The following is a 16,728-nucleotide window of genomic DNA, read 5'->3' on the forward strand; positions in this document are numbered from 1 at the left end:
TGTGTTCTTTCCACTTGGTAACTGATGGCCAGTGCCACAAATAGATTTAGACCCAACACTTTTTCTGAAATGTTTGCAGCCTACATTCCCTCCATACAGCAGTCATTACATGTGACAGATTCAGAAAAGTTTCCAAGAGCAAAAGATCCCTTTCCTTGGGACCCCCAGATGCAGGGATGTTTCACCTCTTATTACCTTATGTCACTGAGGAACGATAAGAGCTTAGTCAGATAGGTTTGCTACTCCTGTAGCGGAAGAAACAATTGAAAAATTTTCCCCATAAACCCAAAAGGAAGATTTATGGTTGAGAATTGTTATGGAAGGTAAGTGGCACAATCAGCCACAACTTCTATTATGCTCTCATCTCTGTGAATTGTGTAAGGGACAGTGAAACCTATTACAATTATTTTTCTTCTCAATTTTATTTACTGGCTATAGCAATACTGGCCACTCTGGAAGCACATTTTAACATTTATAGTCTAAATAAGACACCCTGAGTAATGTTAAGCGAAGTTCCATTCTGAAATCCCCAAATTCTTATCTTCTTATACATGCTTGTCTAGTCATTGGTAGGTTCTGGGCTTTATCTGCTCATGCACAGCTTGTCTGTTGAGCTCATTTGTTTTGCTGTTAAATCTGCTAATACTCCGCCTTGTTTCTTCTCCAATGCACTCAGTATTTGGATGCTTTTTTCCTTGGCTTTTCTTTAACTGTTCACATCAGACTCATTGCTCAAATGGATCTTAAGTTTGGACTTTGATTTATTTCACGTCCCCTCAACTTAATCCCCGAGTATTGGTTTCCATTTTTACGTGGCATTTATTGACTTTCCCCCCAATACTCTTTCATCTGACCTGAAAGGTGGCCATAAATAGATGTGTTACCAGAACCTGCTCTTGGGAAATTCTCTAGTAATAAAGGAAGGATAGTTGTTCATCTGCCCAGATTCCAGGACCCAAGTGATACCTTCATTAGCTGGTGGCCCTGGATCACACTAGAGCTTCTTGCAGGTCTGGGTTTGGCTCAGTAAAGACCAGTTAACACTCAGCAGCATCCCTGTTGTCAGCAAGTCACAGATGGTTCTTTGACCACAGCTGGTCCTGTTGGCATAGAAGGGGAATTCTTCCACAGGTGGGGCCATTGCTAAACTTCCACTACTCACTCATGAGATGTCTGTATTATCAGCATTTAATTCCGGGGATAGTTGAGTCTGGGGCATATTTTATGGAACATTGTTGCAAAATAAATAACTATTCCTAAAAGACATATTTGAATTTAAATAAAATAGTATTATTTTAAATAGTCATGAAGTGCTTTGGTGCTTTCATTCAGTAGGTATTTCATGAGAGCCTACCAAATGCATAGTATTGGTTTTTTCATGGTTCATTTTTTTAGTGTAAACATATAACAGCTTTATTGAGATATAATTCACATTCCATACAATTCACCTGTTTAAAGTGTACAATTCCATGGTTTATAATATATAGAGAGATATGTGCAATGATTACAATCCATTTTAGCACATTTTTTATCACCCCCCCCAAAATAAACTATGTACTCTTTAGCTATCATCTCCCTTCCTACCCCCAGCAACCATTGATCTATTTTCTGTCTCTATAGATTTTCCTATTCTGGACATTTCACAAAAGTGTATGTGGTCCTTTGTGACTGGATACTTTAAGCAAAATGTCTTCAGGGTATATCCACGTTGTACTATCTATCAGTACTTTGTTCTTTTTTATTGTCAAATAATATTCCACTGTGTAGATAAACTACATTTTGTTTTATCCACTTATCAGTTGATGGACATTTGGGGGTATTCTACATTTTTGGTTATTATGAATAAAGCTGCTGTGAACATTCACGTAAGTTTTTGTGCAGGCATAGGTTTTCAGTTCTCTTGGGTATATTACTAGGCATGGAATTACTGGGTCAAATGATTAGTCTGTGTTTAACCTTTGAAGAAACTGCCATATAGTCTCCAAAAGCAGTTGTACCATTTTACATTCCTCCTAGTGGTGTATGAGGGCTCCAATTTCTGCACGCTTTCATCAGCCCGTGTTATATGTCATTTTGATTATAGAGTGCTATAATTTGAAAATAACCTACTATATTATGGATTAGTTTAAAATTAAGATACTAGGAGACTTAACCTCCATAGGGGGAAGCAGAAGTATGCTTTGCCTAGCAAAGCCCAAAAGAAACATAATGCAGCATCTCCGTTTGTTGTGGGAGGTAGATTACTATGGTTCCCCAGTGTTCTCTCATGTCAGAGTCAGACATAAGTTTGAAGGCTGGCCTTGTCACTGCCGAGATTTGTGACTTTGGGCATGTTACTTAACTTCTTTGAACTTCAACATGATGAAGGGTGGTGGGATGGCATGCTGGCAGTAATCACCATATTGGGTTATGGAGAAGGTGTGAGGAGAAAGAGTTATAAAGCCCTTAGGCACAGTAGCTAGTACCCATTTAATGCCCAAGAATTATCGGTACCTTCCCCCTTATCAGAGTCCTTAACTTGTCTGAATATCAGTTTGAGGAAAGGGCGTGAGTGGCACTTAAGTGTGCAATCTTAAAGTCAGAAAGTCTTGGATTTGAGTCTTGGCTCTGCCACCTCCTGGCTGGGTGATCTTAGGCAAGTTACTCAACCTCCATGTGCCTTTTTCTCCTGTCTGTGGAAATAGGAATAGCAATTGTGGCTGCCTCATACAGCCATTGGGACAATTCAGTCAGGTAGTACATATGAAGTCCTAACACATAATAAACACTAATAAACGGTTAACTGAAATAAGTTATGTTAAAAGAGCATCTTTGGGAAAGAAAGATTTTAAGCATTTAATGAGCCATAAATGATAAGAAAATCCAGGGTATAAAAACCCACACAACAACATACAACTTTGTAGGGTGTCACATGAAGATGTAGGACTGACTCTTCATTTTCTGAGTTATCTGTGAATCAATTCAAACTCATATTTCTCTGCCTCCTCGCCCCCTACACACATATACACTTTGCTTCAGAAAGAAGAAGGTTTTTAAAGACAGCTCAGTCTCCTTTTTGTCCTTCATTTGAAGTCAGTCAGGAAACAGACCGTGGGAAAAAAGCTGTTTCACATATATCTCTAGAGATATAGAAGAAATGCTTCTCCATCCAAAATGAAATTAAAATCTTGTTCTGGTGATAAGCTCCCCACCCCACATCCACACCACTGCTGTGGAAATGCTCAGAAAAGTCTGTCCTGCCTGTGAGATCCTGTAGGGGTCATTCAAGGAGCAAGAAGGAAACCCCAGGAACCTCACTGCCTCACTGCAGCCTGTCGGGTCTATGGCTGCTTCCAAGTGTCCAATATTTTTGTAACCCTGAGTGCCAAGAGAAAAGTTGATGTGTGCCTTCCATTAAACAGGACCCAAGAGAGACTCTGATTTGGAAATAGCAATTTAAGAAGGCCCAGCTCAACAGCTGCAGCTCGTCTCTCCATGGTCCCATGAGCCTATGTCCCTGGTTATTTTCTGGTAAAATCTAGTCACATGGATGAATGGTGATGGTTTTGTCAAATGTGAGTGGGAAAAACAGCCAGTAGCGACTCTGAGAGTAGGGGAGCAGATTGATCAAATTGCTGACCAATTTAAGTGGTTCCCGGTTTATGCCTTGTAAAGAGATGGGAGAGATGAGGGAAGGTTAGGTGACTCCCTAAGGCCAGAGGTGTGGCCCAGCCTTTCCTCAAGGATGAATTCATTGTGCAAATATCAAGATTTTCCATGGTCCTTGGCACTCTCTCCCTTCCCCTCACCATCAATATCTCGGGGAACATTATCGATAACCAAGTTATCTCTTACCATTGCCCTCCCCATCTCCTCCTTGTAGCCATGATTATGAGACTCTCGTGGCTCTGGGAGAAGGAGTACTCCAATCCTGGTGTTTTGAATGAAAGACAGTTTGACAAATGGTACTAGTACTGAGTGATGGTATATTGCCACTAGGGTGGACATCAAGCCAGAACTATGACCTGTGTTTTGAAAATTAGCTTTGAAATGAGAAACCTTGACACTTCGGGGGCAAAATTTAACCGAGTCTCTATGACTTATCCAACTCCTTTATTTCTGTTTAACAAGATCAAAAATCATTAAATTCTATGAGTGTTGAAGTCATTTGCAAGTAAAAGTTCAGCTGATATTAAAAAAAAAGAACTGATGTAAATAAGTGCATACCAGTTAGCTGATGTGGAAAGTCAAATCCAGTTTGATTATGTCAGGCTGACTCTGAGCTTATTAATACCTCTTCAAGTTACGCAGCCTGTGTGGAAACATTTTGATGTTGTCCTCAACCTGGAAAAAAATAACCATTTGAAATTAGTTCGGAGAAAAAGCACACTTTGAGGACTGATTCTGAAGTCAGTTTGCTTTTAGTGTTGTTACTTTAATATGCAAGAAGGTGCCTGTATTTTTTCATTTCTGTATTTAGAAATAATAAAGAAAGTGAATTGGCAGTCTTGAAATCACAGTTTAGTCTGGCACATGGTGCTTTAATATACACTGTGGTGTTGCCAACTCCTGTTCAGCAGACATGGAGAAGTTTACTGAGGCCTCATCTCTGGTGACCTCGTATGAAGGCAACTGAACAGTGTCAGCTGGAAAACTTGGGGCGCTGTCTCTTCAGAGTTAACTGGTCAACCTTGAACTTCAGGCTTCAACTTTTGTTACATTCCAGTGAACCAACTGAAGAGACTGTAGTATTAACAATCCTTGTCCTTTAATGTGCCATTTACTGGAGTGTGATTTGTGCATCTAGAAGTAGAATTTAAGAAATCACTTTAGCTAGACTGATTATCCCCACTATGGACTCTGGTTAAATCTGAATGTTAGTACCTCCTATGTTGAGTGACAGAAATGTTTAGGGAGTGAATTGTTACTACTACATGCATGTCATGATCAAATTTGGGTTAAAAAAATCCTTTTTCTGTTGGACGTTGTGATTTTTTATTTTAATTCCCCTTAAAAAATATACTTGCCTTTCCCACCTTCGTACAGTATGGTGAAGGTAGTAGAAGTTTGATTCATTCGTGTGTTTATCCACTTGATGAGTATTTTCCAAACACCTAGTACGTGCCAGTCAGCTTGCTGGGCATTGAGGGTGCAGCAGCACAGAGGACAGGCTAGCAGGGAAGACGAACTGACATTAAACTAATGACTATGGAGTTTACTGAACATTATTTTAGAGAAATAAGTTATTTGGAAGTGCCTAGCAGAAGGAACGAAGCTAAACCAGGGTTCTGGAAGCTCTTCATGGGGAGGTGATATTGAAGCTGTGCCCTGAATAGTGGTTGGGAGCTGGCTCAGGTGAAACTCTCTTATCAGACCACATGCTTTTCTTCCATCACATGTGCTTATGCCATTGTTTAGCTTTTCAGGTAAAGAGCTAGGATTTCCTATAGGCATCACACTCTCAATGCGATGTTACAATAGCTGTGGTTATGGTTCTTAACTCCAGTGCTCGTGCTACAACACTGTAGATGTGGTGAGCAAAGACAGCTGGGCCTCTTGCTAGGACACCTGAAAACCATGAATTACATTTGTTTAATATTGGATACTTTTTCTATGACTTTGCCTATTTGTCTTCCAAGGACCAAACGTAGATTCAGTGCTTTATAACGACCTGATGGCTGATTTGAAAACAGACACAGGGAGATACAGGTTTTGGTTAGTTGGGAAGTTCTTGCTCCCCTGCTTCTGATTGGCTAAGAGTTTTGTTATAATAAATTACCTTCTGCTGACGTAAGTTGATTGCTTTAGGACTCTTCTAAAATCATGGTAGTGGTCTTGCTAAGATGTGCGATAAGAATCTAAGCATTCTGGAATAGCATCCCAGTTACTTCCTACTGAAATGCTAATGTCTGTATGTAGTCAAGGGGTTGGCCGTCACCAGGAAACATAAATATTAAAGGAAAAAGCTGCAAACTGTCACAGGAACTGAGGGAGGAAACTACCCCCTGTCTGGGTGAAGTATGTCTGAAACCAAAATAACCCAGAACTGGGCCTGCTGTTGAGTGAACAGGCAGCAGCAGCCATTCTGGCCAAAGACACAGGAAAATGGAACGTGTGCGACTAGTTCCGTCGTTCCAAGCTTGGTGGCTGGAATCTGGAGGAGGACTCGCTTTGAAGTCTTCAGTCCCCAGGTAGCCCTCTCATCACCTAGTGGTTTTTGCTGGATGGGTGTTTTAAAAGTGAACTTCAGAAGCCATTTGCCCTTCATTTTTCCCAGATAATTATTTGCAATTGGCCCCCAGCAGTGCTGGCTTGTGGTAAAAAAGGCTAAATGAGAATTGTTCCCAGGGTTAGGGCAGCTGGGTATGGCTGTGTAGTCAGTGCCCTGCCCAAAGGCACAGGCCTAACGGGAGAGGAGAAGCTGAAGTCCAGACCAGCCAAGAGGAAGGATGCTTTTCTGTAATTTGTCCTTCCAGAGGGGGCACTGTTTGTAGTTTAGATAAAGGCATGATATGGACTAGCTGTTGCCCTGCGGAGCCACTTTTGAACTCATGCTCGCAGCTAATTCTGTGGCTTAAAGTAGAACGGGGGTAATTCTAGGTAATTTTTTTCATGGAGAGATATGTCTGTCCAATCCAAACCTTCTGCTTTATAAGCTGCATACTTTCTTCTACAAAATATGGTTCAGATGTTACACAGCAATATTTTCACCTTGAAGCTTTCCAGATAAAGCCTAAGGATTTCCCAGGGGAGATAACATCTGAGTTCATCTCACAGAGTCTCTCTCTTCCAAGCCTGTCCTATCTCCAGGTTCACATGCCTGGGGTGGCCAAATGACTGTATATGCGACATTGTACTAGATTTCAGGGCCACGTGCTGTTTTCCCCTGGAATCCATCCTAAGCCGGTCTTTGACTAGGTCGGATGCTGCCAAATAACTGTTGGTAATGTACAGTTCTTCCTGCCCCACCTGGCGGCAACATGTCCTGTCGTCTCCAAACTAACATCTGGCAGCTCTGCATGTACTTAGCAACTTGCAGATTTCCCTGCATTGATTTACACAAGAGCTTGAAAAAAAAAAAGAACCCAACATTCATTTATCAAATATTTATCAGATACCTACTCTACGTAAGGCTCTGTGCCAGTTTGGGGAACCGTACAAAACATATGAGATATTGTTCATAGATTTCACATGAGAAGCAATGTATGGTTATCAGTGGTTTCATATGGCTCAACCTAAAATTACAAGCCTGGAGTCAGAAGACCTAGGCTGAAACCTTGGTTCCTCCATTTACTGGATGTGTTACCTTGAGCAAACTTTTTGACTTCCTCTTTCTCTTCGGTAAAAGAAGAAGATGGCCTGCATGACCCTAAGGTCCTTCTTTCAGGATCTTAGGAGTCTAAATCAACCAATCAGGAAGGAGTATTTTATTGCCAGAGAAGCTCGTTCAGTGTGAGGTGTGGAAAAAATAAACGGTAACAGATCCGTGTGTTTAGCAGCGATTTCAGAGGATGTGGCAAAGTTTTAAAAATAAAACTAATCTTAATTCTGCCTAATTTAAAAATAAGTATGTAGCATGGCACCTCAAACCATCGCCATTTAGGCTTTATGTGGCAATCTTTTGCAAAATCTGGAAATTTTGACAAGTTAGAGCATAATACCATTTTCAGCAGAAGCTTTAACATCAGAAGAGTAACTCTTTATATGTGATTTATCATTTTCAAAGGACTTTCCACATACATTTTCTGATCTGTTGCTTGCACCAACCCCATAAGCCAGGCTGTATTATTTTTCATCCACTTTTTAGGAAACAAAGGCTTAAAGAGATTAAGTGACTCACGACCACCGGCTAACCAGCCAAGGCGGAATTCTAGCCTGCTTCTCTAGTTGTTATTCCTGTATCATTTCCAAACTCTGACTCTCCACGAACAGCAAACCAAAGAGGGGGGAAATCTAGGGAGAAAAAGAAATGCTACAGAGATAGCTGGAAGCAGATTGGAGGACTGTTGTGTGGAGTGGTTCTTTAATAATCCTTTTTCATTGGGACAAATCTAAGAAGGGCAGAACCCCACCCTGGCCACTGACGCATGCAACTATGACACTCAAAGGGAAGAAAAATGCTAGGCTGGCTAGTGCAGTGCTCTGAGGAGACTCCACCCCATAATTCACCTTGTCTTCTAATGGACGAGGGCATCTGTGTCCCTTCTTTGAGCTGTGACTGTTGTGTCATCCGGGAAATTCCAGCTCCTGTCGCTGCTGTGGCTGTGGTGGTATCAGGGATCCCTTCACTGTTGCTTCAGGAATTCCTTAGGAGAGTGTACTAGAAACAATTAGTTTCAGATGCTCAAGAGGAGATACTTCTAGTGGTCCTGCTGCTGACAAGACACCAGGGGGCAGTTTTCAGGACTCAGCAGCAACATGATGTTTTATTAGGCCCCTGTGTTATGGCCTCATAAGATCCCAGTCTGATAGTGGTGTATACAAGAAACCACCGATCTTAAGGGGATCTTGCTTAAGACTGAGTAGTATAGTGAGTCACTTGATACATGAGGCAGGTGACTCAGAGTAAAAAGCTACTACAGTGGTGTCCACATACGGCTGCACATTAGAATCATCTGGAGAACTTTTATAATCCCAATTACCAAGTCACCCCATGCAAACCCAATCACAATGTCTGTGGTGAGAACCAAGTACCACTATTTTTTTAAAGACACCCTGTCTGGTTTCGATGTGCAGTAAAGTTTGCAGTTAATGGGCTAGCTAATGATTTGTCCGGAACCTACCATGATTCAACTCCATTGTTTTTAGCTAAAACTGACCATTGCCTTAAAGATGAAGGATGAAGAGACACACTGTCTTTTACAGTTACTCTTTAAGGTGAATATGGGAGTGCCAGTTCACCAGGGGAGAATGAATGTGTTTCCATTTGGCCTTGTTAAATGTGGAAGGAGGCCTTCCAGTGGTGCTCACGCTAGCTGTTGAACATGTAGTGACATTCACTCAGCAAGTATCTGCAGAGGGCCTACTGTGTACAGGCATCATCCTGGGCTGTGTCAGTTGATAAATAGTGAAAAAGGAACATCAAGAGTTTTGTCCTTCCAGAGCTTATCAGCTGAGGAGGGACCCAAAGACATAATTCAGCGATTCCAACACTTTAGGGTTAAGATCGTTGAGAAAACTTACTTTATTCATTTGCACTGGGCCTTATTTCTTCAGGAGGATTTGTGGCAGCAAACACACATAATGAAGTTGTTAGAATATAAATAAGAAACAGAAATTAAGACTAGGGAAAATATAAATAAGAGTGGAGAGTCAATAACAGAAGAAGAAAAATTCATAATTATGCAAGTCATAACAATCCACTTGGGCTGAACTCAAATTTGGCAGTAAGTGTCCTGGCAGCCATATTGAGATGGGAACTATGGTTAGTTATAAAATTCTAATTGTCAGAAAGACAAAAAAATACCGGTTCCTCAGGGAAGGAAAGGCTTTCCTAAGTCTTGGCTCTTGAGAAAATGTCTCATGTGGAGCTCCATACAGTCTCCAACAATATTCCTGTAGTGACTGCAAAAATGGATCTTATAACCACCAGTGCCCTACAGACCCTGCAGTGAAAGTGAGGATATAAAACTAAAATGCAATTTAATAAATCCATTTGTGTCTTGAGTTGGTGACCAGAAGTAAGTTGATTCAGGCCAAATATATGTCCAGATAAACCTATGGCTGAAAGCTGGAATACCTGGGAGACACCCTTATAATAGTCTTCATAATTTCCCTCTACTGGGATTTCAATAGGGCATATGGTTATATTTTTGACATTCTGGGGTAGAGTTGACAGGTACATATTCCATGTTGTGGATAATGGAATGGTTTATATCAGGGGTCACCATTGTCTGTAAAGGGCCAGGTAGTCATTACTTTAACCCTTGTGGGCCAGTCTCTGTCATAATAGTTGAGCTTTGCAGTCAGCACATGAGCACAGACAACACATGAGTGAATGGGTGTGGCTGTATTCCAGTGAAACTCGATTTATAAAAACAGGTGGCTGGTCAAATCTGGCTGACATACTGTTTTACCAACCCCTAGTTTAACCTAAAAGAATTTTAAAAAGCAAAGTTTATCATCGGTATTCTTTTGTTGGAATTATGGAATGTTTAGAAACTTGGCAAGTCTTGGTCAGTGGTGACTTTGGCCTCATAATTTAGTTGATAGTAGGTGATGATACATGCTGGAGAGAACATGGCTTGTGTTCAGGTTGCAAACTCATTAGGTTCATTGGAGGAACAGGCAGACCCCAAAGCAATCCAGTAAAACTATTCATACATCCAAGTGGCACTCAACAGACAGGGAACTTAGGGTTGTTGCAGCCAGAGCTGGGCTGGGCCTGAGCATTTTTGTTCCATGTGGAGAAGGAGAATTGTTATGTTCCTCACCTGGAGGTCTCACAAAGCAATATGGATTCTCTGTTAAGATCTCATGGTTCCTTAGGAGAGAGAGAAGACATTGGATTACTTCCAGCAGGCTGATGTGTGCTATTCACTCCTTTATCATCTTTTCAAGTGCAAAATCTATTCTAGACTACCCAATGTAGATTCTAACCAACCTTCCATGAGTACAGCCAAAGATGTGGCTGCCCTCAGGAAAAAATATAACATGATTTCACTGTAAAAAGGGCTTAGCTATGAGCAGGTAATACATATTGATGGTTTATCATGGCCTGAATTCTTAAATACCCTCCACCGGTCATAAACTAATCTGGGAAGTTAATTGTATAATGAAGCTAGCTATCTCAAAGATTAAATCTGGGAGGTCGGCAGAAGAGGTGGCATCAAGTGATTTAGTATCTGCAATAATAGGTGGTTTAGGGTTTCAGCCGTAGAGCTGGTAAAAACATGGCTGTGAATACAGTGGTGGAATCAACCTTTGGGGCTTCATTGTCAGTCTGAACAGAATTTGGTGTACCATACTCTCTGGGTAGTAGGAAATAGGTTTGTTTGCTCCATTTGGAATGTCCTAACTATTCACTTCAGCAGCATAAGGTAGTTAAGAGAATAGTTTTATTCATTATAATAGAATAGTCCAGGCTTATGGAGCACAAATACTCTTTAACTTCCTATATCCAGGGCTTAGCCCAGTATCACAACATAAGGGTCACTCTAAAATGTGTGCCCAGTGAATGAATCCTGGACGATATCATCCTGTTTACAAGGCTAGTGTCACAGAGTGATGGGTTGCCAGGAAGGGACATGGCTCCTTTTTATGACACAAATTGTGGCAGACACTAGACTACTCCAAAAGAGACTAAGCTTTCTGTTTTGGGATTGGAACAAAATATGCCTGCAGAACTTAAAAAGCAGAAAACCACTCAGGTGGAATCACAGTGTTCCCCAGCTGCTATTTCCAGATGGGGGTTGGGGTAAGGGACTGGCAGTCAGATTTATATGACATGTATGAATATTTCAAATCATGGCTTGTTCTTAACAAGCAGGAGTTGAGACCTGAGAAATTTCAAGGATAAATTTCTTTGGGAAAATGTCTGATATCAAAGTTGCCTGTGACTTTGACTTCTTCAGAAATAGCAAGTGACCAGACATCTTATATTGTTCCTTGCTTTCTCTCCTCTGGCCCCTGCCAATAGGCTCACGTATGACAATGACTTTATCAGTTGTTGTAAGAAAACAAATTTCCTTCAACAGAAGTCATAACAGAAGTTATGATCTTATGGTTATATTTTTAAAAATATCAAGGCCACTAATGAGAAAACATGCATAGAGAATGGGGATGTTCTGAGCCAAAATCAAATCCTGGGTGGCCATGGGAGGTGCTACCGCAGCTCTGGCTCCACCCCACCCTGTGGCCAGGTCTTACGAGTGAGAAGGAAGGAGACAACCAGGAGGATGGGGACGTGTACAGAAACCCTGAGAACCCAGTGGAAGCTCCAGCCCTGAGCATTTTATTGAAGGATTCCACTGCTACCAGAAGAACGTGGGAACAAGGACAGAAACAAAGAGGAGGTGAACTTAAAGCAAAGTCTAACATCACATGGGGGTAGCTTTAACACAGGTAATTCGTCTTACTGTAAGAGATAAATTGCTTACCCAGTCACATCCAGCAGGTTCCCAAGGGACAAATTTGACTCCAGGGACATTTATTAAATACCATCCCATCCCTGTTACCTCCACCTTTTCTGATTCCCACATCACCAGACCAAGGGAACTTGAGCATCTATTCATAGTTTTGCTCCTAACACCCCCCCCCACATTAACCACAAGGCAGCAGAAATAGAATGGAGACAAATACATAACCTTAAGCAGCTTTAGCTTCTAGGTTCACCTCGCTGTCCTGCTTGGTGTAGGGGGAGAGCCAATTATAAGTTGTCATGATGCCAAGCATCTTTGGGTCCTAGGAATGTGTCTGATCTCCAAAGCCAGTATTCATTATTTTTGCCTGTGCATTCATTTCTTCCCTGATCCATCCTGGACATTCTTGCTCTCAGGGCCTGAGGATCATTTTCTCCGACGCATCGCGGCTCATCTTCCGGCTCAGTTCCTCCAGCGGCGTGCGGGCCACCATCAGACTGTATGCAGAAAGCTACGAGAGGGACCCCAGCGGCCACGACCGGGAGCCCCAGGTACCACGGCAGAGCTGCGCTCTCCGCACTGTGTCATCTTACCTCTCCTGGCAAATGTAGGGAGCTGCTGAGGGCCTTTGGTCAGGGTGATTTTACTTTCTAGAAAGGAGCACTGATAGCTCCAGCTGAAGGACAAGCTTAGAGTGACTCCAGACAAATTTAACTCATTCATTGCAGTGTTTGAAACAGAAAAATTGCTCTCTGGCATCTGTGATGAGTTTAGATCAGCATTTCCCAAACCACTTGCCTCTCGTGACTGTCCTGCAGTTTGCTGATTGTGGTGACCTTGAGGGAGGCACCTTGTATAGGTAAGTGAAGGACATTTTGCATTAGTGGCAAGCTGGCCAAACTCTTCAGAGCCTCGACTGTACTCATATAAATGATGAATTTGCAAGTGTTTGGAAAACTCTGGGTTGGACCATGACCTTGAAGTGCCAGTACAAATACTACCCTGGGTTTCTTCTCCGAGTTGCTGCAGAGCCCACTTGTAGGGAGGGGCCATGGCTGGTCTGAAGTTAAAGTTAAGGGAGGGCACTGACAAAGCCAGGCTAGCCTGTGTTTGGCACAGCTCCCCCAAGTTGTCAATGCAGAGCTAATTAAAAACTCACTTAAAAAAGCAAGAGCACAACCATATCCCCACTCTCATATCTGCTAAAGCTCCAGGCAACATTAATTAACACCAGAAAGCACCCGCTATCGTGTCGGGCACTTCCAGCTACACTGCTGGCTGCCTCTGCCCCCGCTGGTCTCTAGTTCAACCTGGGTTTTAAGGCAGAGTCTTGATGAGACGATTCCTCGAGATGAAAACATTGGTTCCACATGCAATGCTTCTATTGTGGAGAAATAAAAGAAAAGAAAAACTCACTGCTTCTCAGTTTAGAATCACCCAGAATTTTCGGTTATAATTTGCCAAAGTTGTGGCATGGATGGCGTAAGGTACCAGGGAGGGTTATCTTTCTTTGTCAGTAGTTTAGTGTTTTTAGGTTTTGATTTTTTTTTTAATGGTTTCTTTCTTTGAAGAGTCTCAAAATACTTGATAAAATGGTACCATAGATCCTTACCCCTGACCCTGTCACCAGTTGTCTGGAGTAAAATTATCCCAGATGGGGAAGTAGAGGCCTGCAAGGCCAGGGGCTGTGGTCAGGGTCACCGAGAGTGTGAAGGGGCAGAGCATGAGGCCAGCATCGAGTCCTTGGCCTTTCCTTCTCAGGATCACAGGCATTCCCTGCAGGGATGTGCCAAACTCTGCCAACATAATTTGTTAGTGAGTACATTTCACCCAAGATAGTACCAAATTATGCAAGAATTGGAGGCTAACCCCCTCTTTCCATATGAAACTCTTCTAACATCTCATCTTGGGAAGCCAGATTAAAGCAAGGGCCTGAAAGTCCAGAGCTACGTACAGGGTGAGGAATGACATTCCTGGCCTCACCAGCTCTGACTCATTCTGACTTGAGGCTATTTTTTTCTCAGCATTCTTTTCCCTATTTGCATGGGGTAAGTGGCTGTGATATTTGCTTATTTTTATTTACCTATGTACTGACTGCAGAAGTATGATGCCCAGGCCATCAAACATGTGTAAAAAGAATCCTAGGTACATAAGAGTCTCTCCCTGAGGTGGTCCCCAAAAGGCAAGTGGTGCCACTTTTTAAAAAAGACTTCCTTTGAAGCTGAAAACCACCACAAGTCTGCTGCTAGAGGGTTGTGTGATAAGTACATACTTCGATCTGTGGGTAAAAACAAAAGTAATGCTTGTTATAGTCACCGTGTGGATTTCCCATCCTGTTGGTCTAGAAAGTTTGCCATTTTGAATGGTTGGGAAATCCCTTCATTGATAAAGCTCTTCTGATCACTGATACTCCCTCCCTTCCAAATCATAAGGGAGGGTTTTCCCAGACCTAGCTAGGTGGGCCACGGAATATTTAGTTTATGATCTAGCTAAAAATTTTAGATTAAAATAGAACTCCTTATTCAACTACCAGACATCATTGACTCACCAACTTAAAGCCAAATTTATTGTGTAATACATTTCAGTCCAGATACAAGTTAAAGTAAGATTTTAAAAGGCATCTAAACCCCTGAGGAGAAGGAAGCAGCATCTCTGAGCAAGCCCACGCTCTCAGTTACTGCTGAGCTGTACCTAGGCATGCAGCCTGAACCACTGGGGGCCTCCTTCCAGCACAGCTTTCCAGGACCACCTGCTTCTGCCTTCCAAGAGCTCTAGAAGGAAAAGCCTTTGGTTCACAGTTAACAGAGATTAAAAAAACAAGGCCCGCTCCTCAAGCTGCTAATGTTATTACTGGTCCAGGGCCTGGCAGGGCAACACCAGCTTGTGACGCTTTCTCAGCTGCAGAGACCTTTCCCACCCTTTTTAGCTTATTCCAATTTACAGTCCAGGAAGCAGAGAACAGACCCCCACCCTCCCCGACCCCTACACTATCTCTTGCACTCAGAAACCCAGTAAAGTATCTCTTTAATCTTTAGAGATTCCATTGATAATCTGATTCCAAGTCAACAGGTATTTTTTGTTTTTTTTCCCACCCCCAACTCAATACCCATCCACACTCAAGTTATTTAACAAGAAGACTCCCTTCTGATTGCTGTTTACTAAGAGTTCCCTTCCACTGTCTCGTCGGCATCTGGCTCTTTGCCTTTGCCCGTAGATAGTTTCTTTCCCAGACATTTTAAACACATGTGAACATAACCTGTTTTAAACACTAACACTGTGGCTGCCTTGCGGAAGCCTTCATAACTACCCTGGTGAGGCAACTAGGAAGCCTTGTGATGCAGTCTATACGCACGAGGCTCTACTCCTACGTGTAGATTTTCCACTTGGGTCCTTTTGCCTAACAGTGATCATGCTATTTGTTTTAAGCAGATGTAAAATAGTTTCTTATCTACATCAAAAAAGTATTTTTTAAAAGTTCTATTCATATGTACCTGTGAATTGGTGGGGAGGGGAGGAAGGGGAAGGGGAGGGCTCTGACGAGATGAGGAGGTGGTTAGCCTCGCCCTCACCCTGTGCCCTTGGTAAATCAGGAAGGAAAGCTTCCAAGGCCTATTTCTGGAAGATTACATAGCTTTCAAAATACAAGATTACTTTAATTTTACTGGCAATCAGTAGGCCTTCAATGAGCCCTCAAACCAGCTGGTAATAATTTGGGAAAAGGAATGAGCCAAAAGAATTTCAACTCACAGGTAACCAGGAACAGTCCAATTGTTTTCTTTTTCCTTCCCATAGAGTTTATTAGTGGGGCTGCTAGGTTAACTTTTTATTCCCCTTCTTTCCTTGCCCCTTTGAACTTGAGGGTGGAGTAGCTAATGAATAACAAAAGAGCCCAAAGGAAAAGGAAGGAGAAGTTTTGCTAAGGGCCAGGAGAATCACAGACTGATAATCAGCTCTCTGCTAATCAGCAGTTGGCTTTGGTACTTTAGCTGCAGACTAGAACAGTACCCCACCCCACCTAAGCCCTGGAAGGAGCCAGGTTTTCTCCAGCCCTCCTTGGAAATCAAGGGAATTTAAGTATGTATTTCTGATAAGCTATACATACAATACTTTAAACACTAATATCTAAGTACCTGAAGTCTCTCTGCCTTGGATTCATCTGTCAAAAGGAAGGCCATGTAATGTTTTGCTCTACCTGTTCTTATTATGACTTTATAATCCAGAAATATAAAGCACAGAGCCATTTTGTGTTATGTTGCTAGGACATATAATTTATCATCTAAACCATGATACTTCTGAGAGTGGAAGGGGGCACTAACAATAATTGAGTCTGTCCCAGATGGTTGCTCCAGCTACACACCTTCATGCTGTCTTTGATCTGCCCATCTCTTTGGAGAGGAGTTTCTAAGAGCATCAGCAATATAAACCTAGTAGTGTAAACAGAGAGAGCAGGCCAGTAAGGGAAGAGTTAAATCAGTGGTTCTCGTCCAGACTGCACATCGGAACCACTTGGGGCCCTTGGTGAGGACACAGTGCCTGGGCCCACTCCCAGAGATTGACTATAATTATCCTGGGGTGGGCCTGTAGTTTTAAAAATCACCCAGGAGACTTCTGATTAGCTGAATGCATCTCAGATTTTCATGTGTGTATGAATCACCTGAGGATCTTTTTA

At 42.2% G+C, this 16,728-nt stretch overlaps 1 protein-coding gene across 1 annotated transcript in view; it reads left to right on the forward strand.

The window, feature by feature from the left end:
* PGM5 (phosphoglucomutase 5) overlaps window positions 1-16,728 on the forward strand; it is a 159,900-nt gene that overhangs the window by 118,759 nt on the left and 24,413 nt on the right. Inside the window, exon 10 of the mRNA XM_072959516.1 lies at window positions 12,476-12,610. Within this exon, the coding sequence (XP_072815617.1) occupies window positions 12,476-12,610 (135 nt within the window). The remainder of the gene's footprint in view (window positions 1-12,475; window positions 12,611-16,728) is intronic.

The sequence above is a fragment of the Vicugna pacos genome, chromosome 4 (assembly GCF_048564905.1).
Source record: "Vicugna pacos chromosome 4, VicPac4, whole genome shotgun sequence".
In the NCBI taxonomy this organism is placed as follows: Eukaryota; Metazoa; Chordata; class Mammalia; order Artiodactyla; family Camelidae; genus Vicugna; species Vicugna pacos.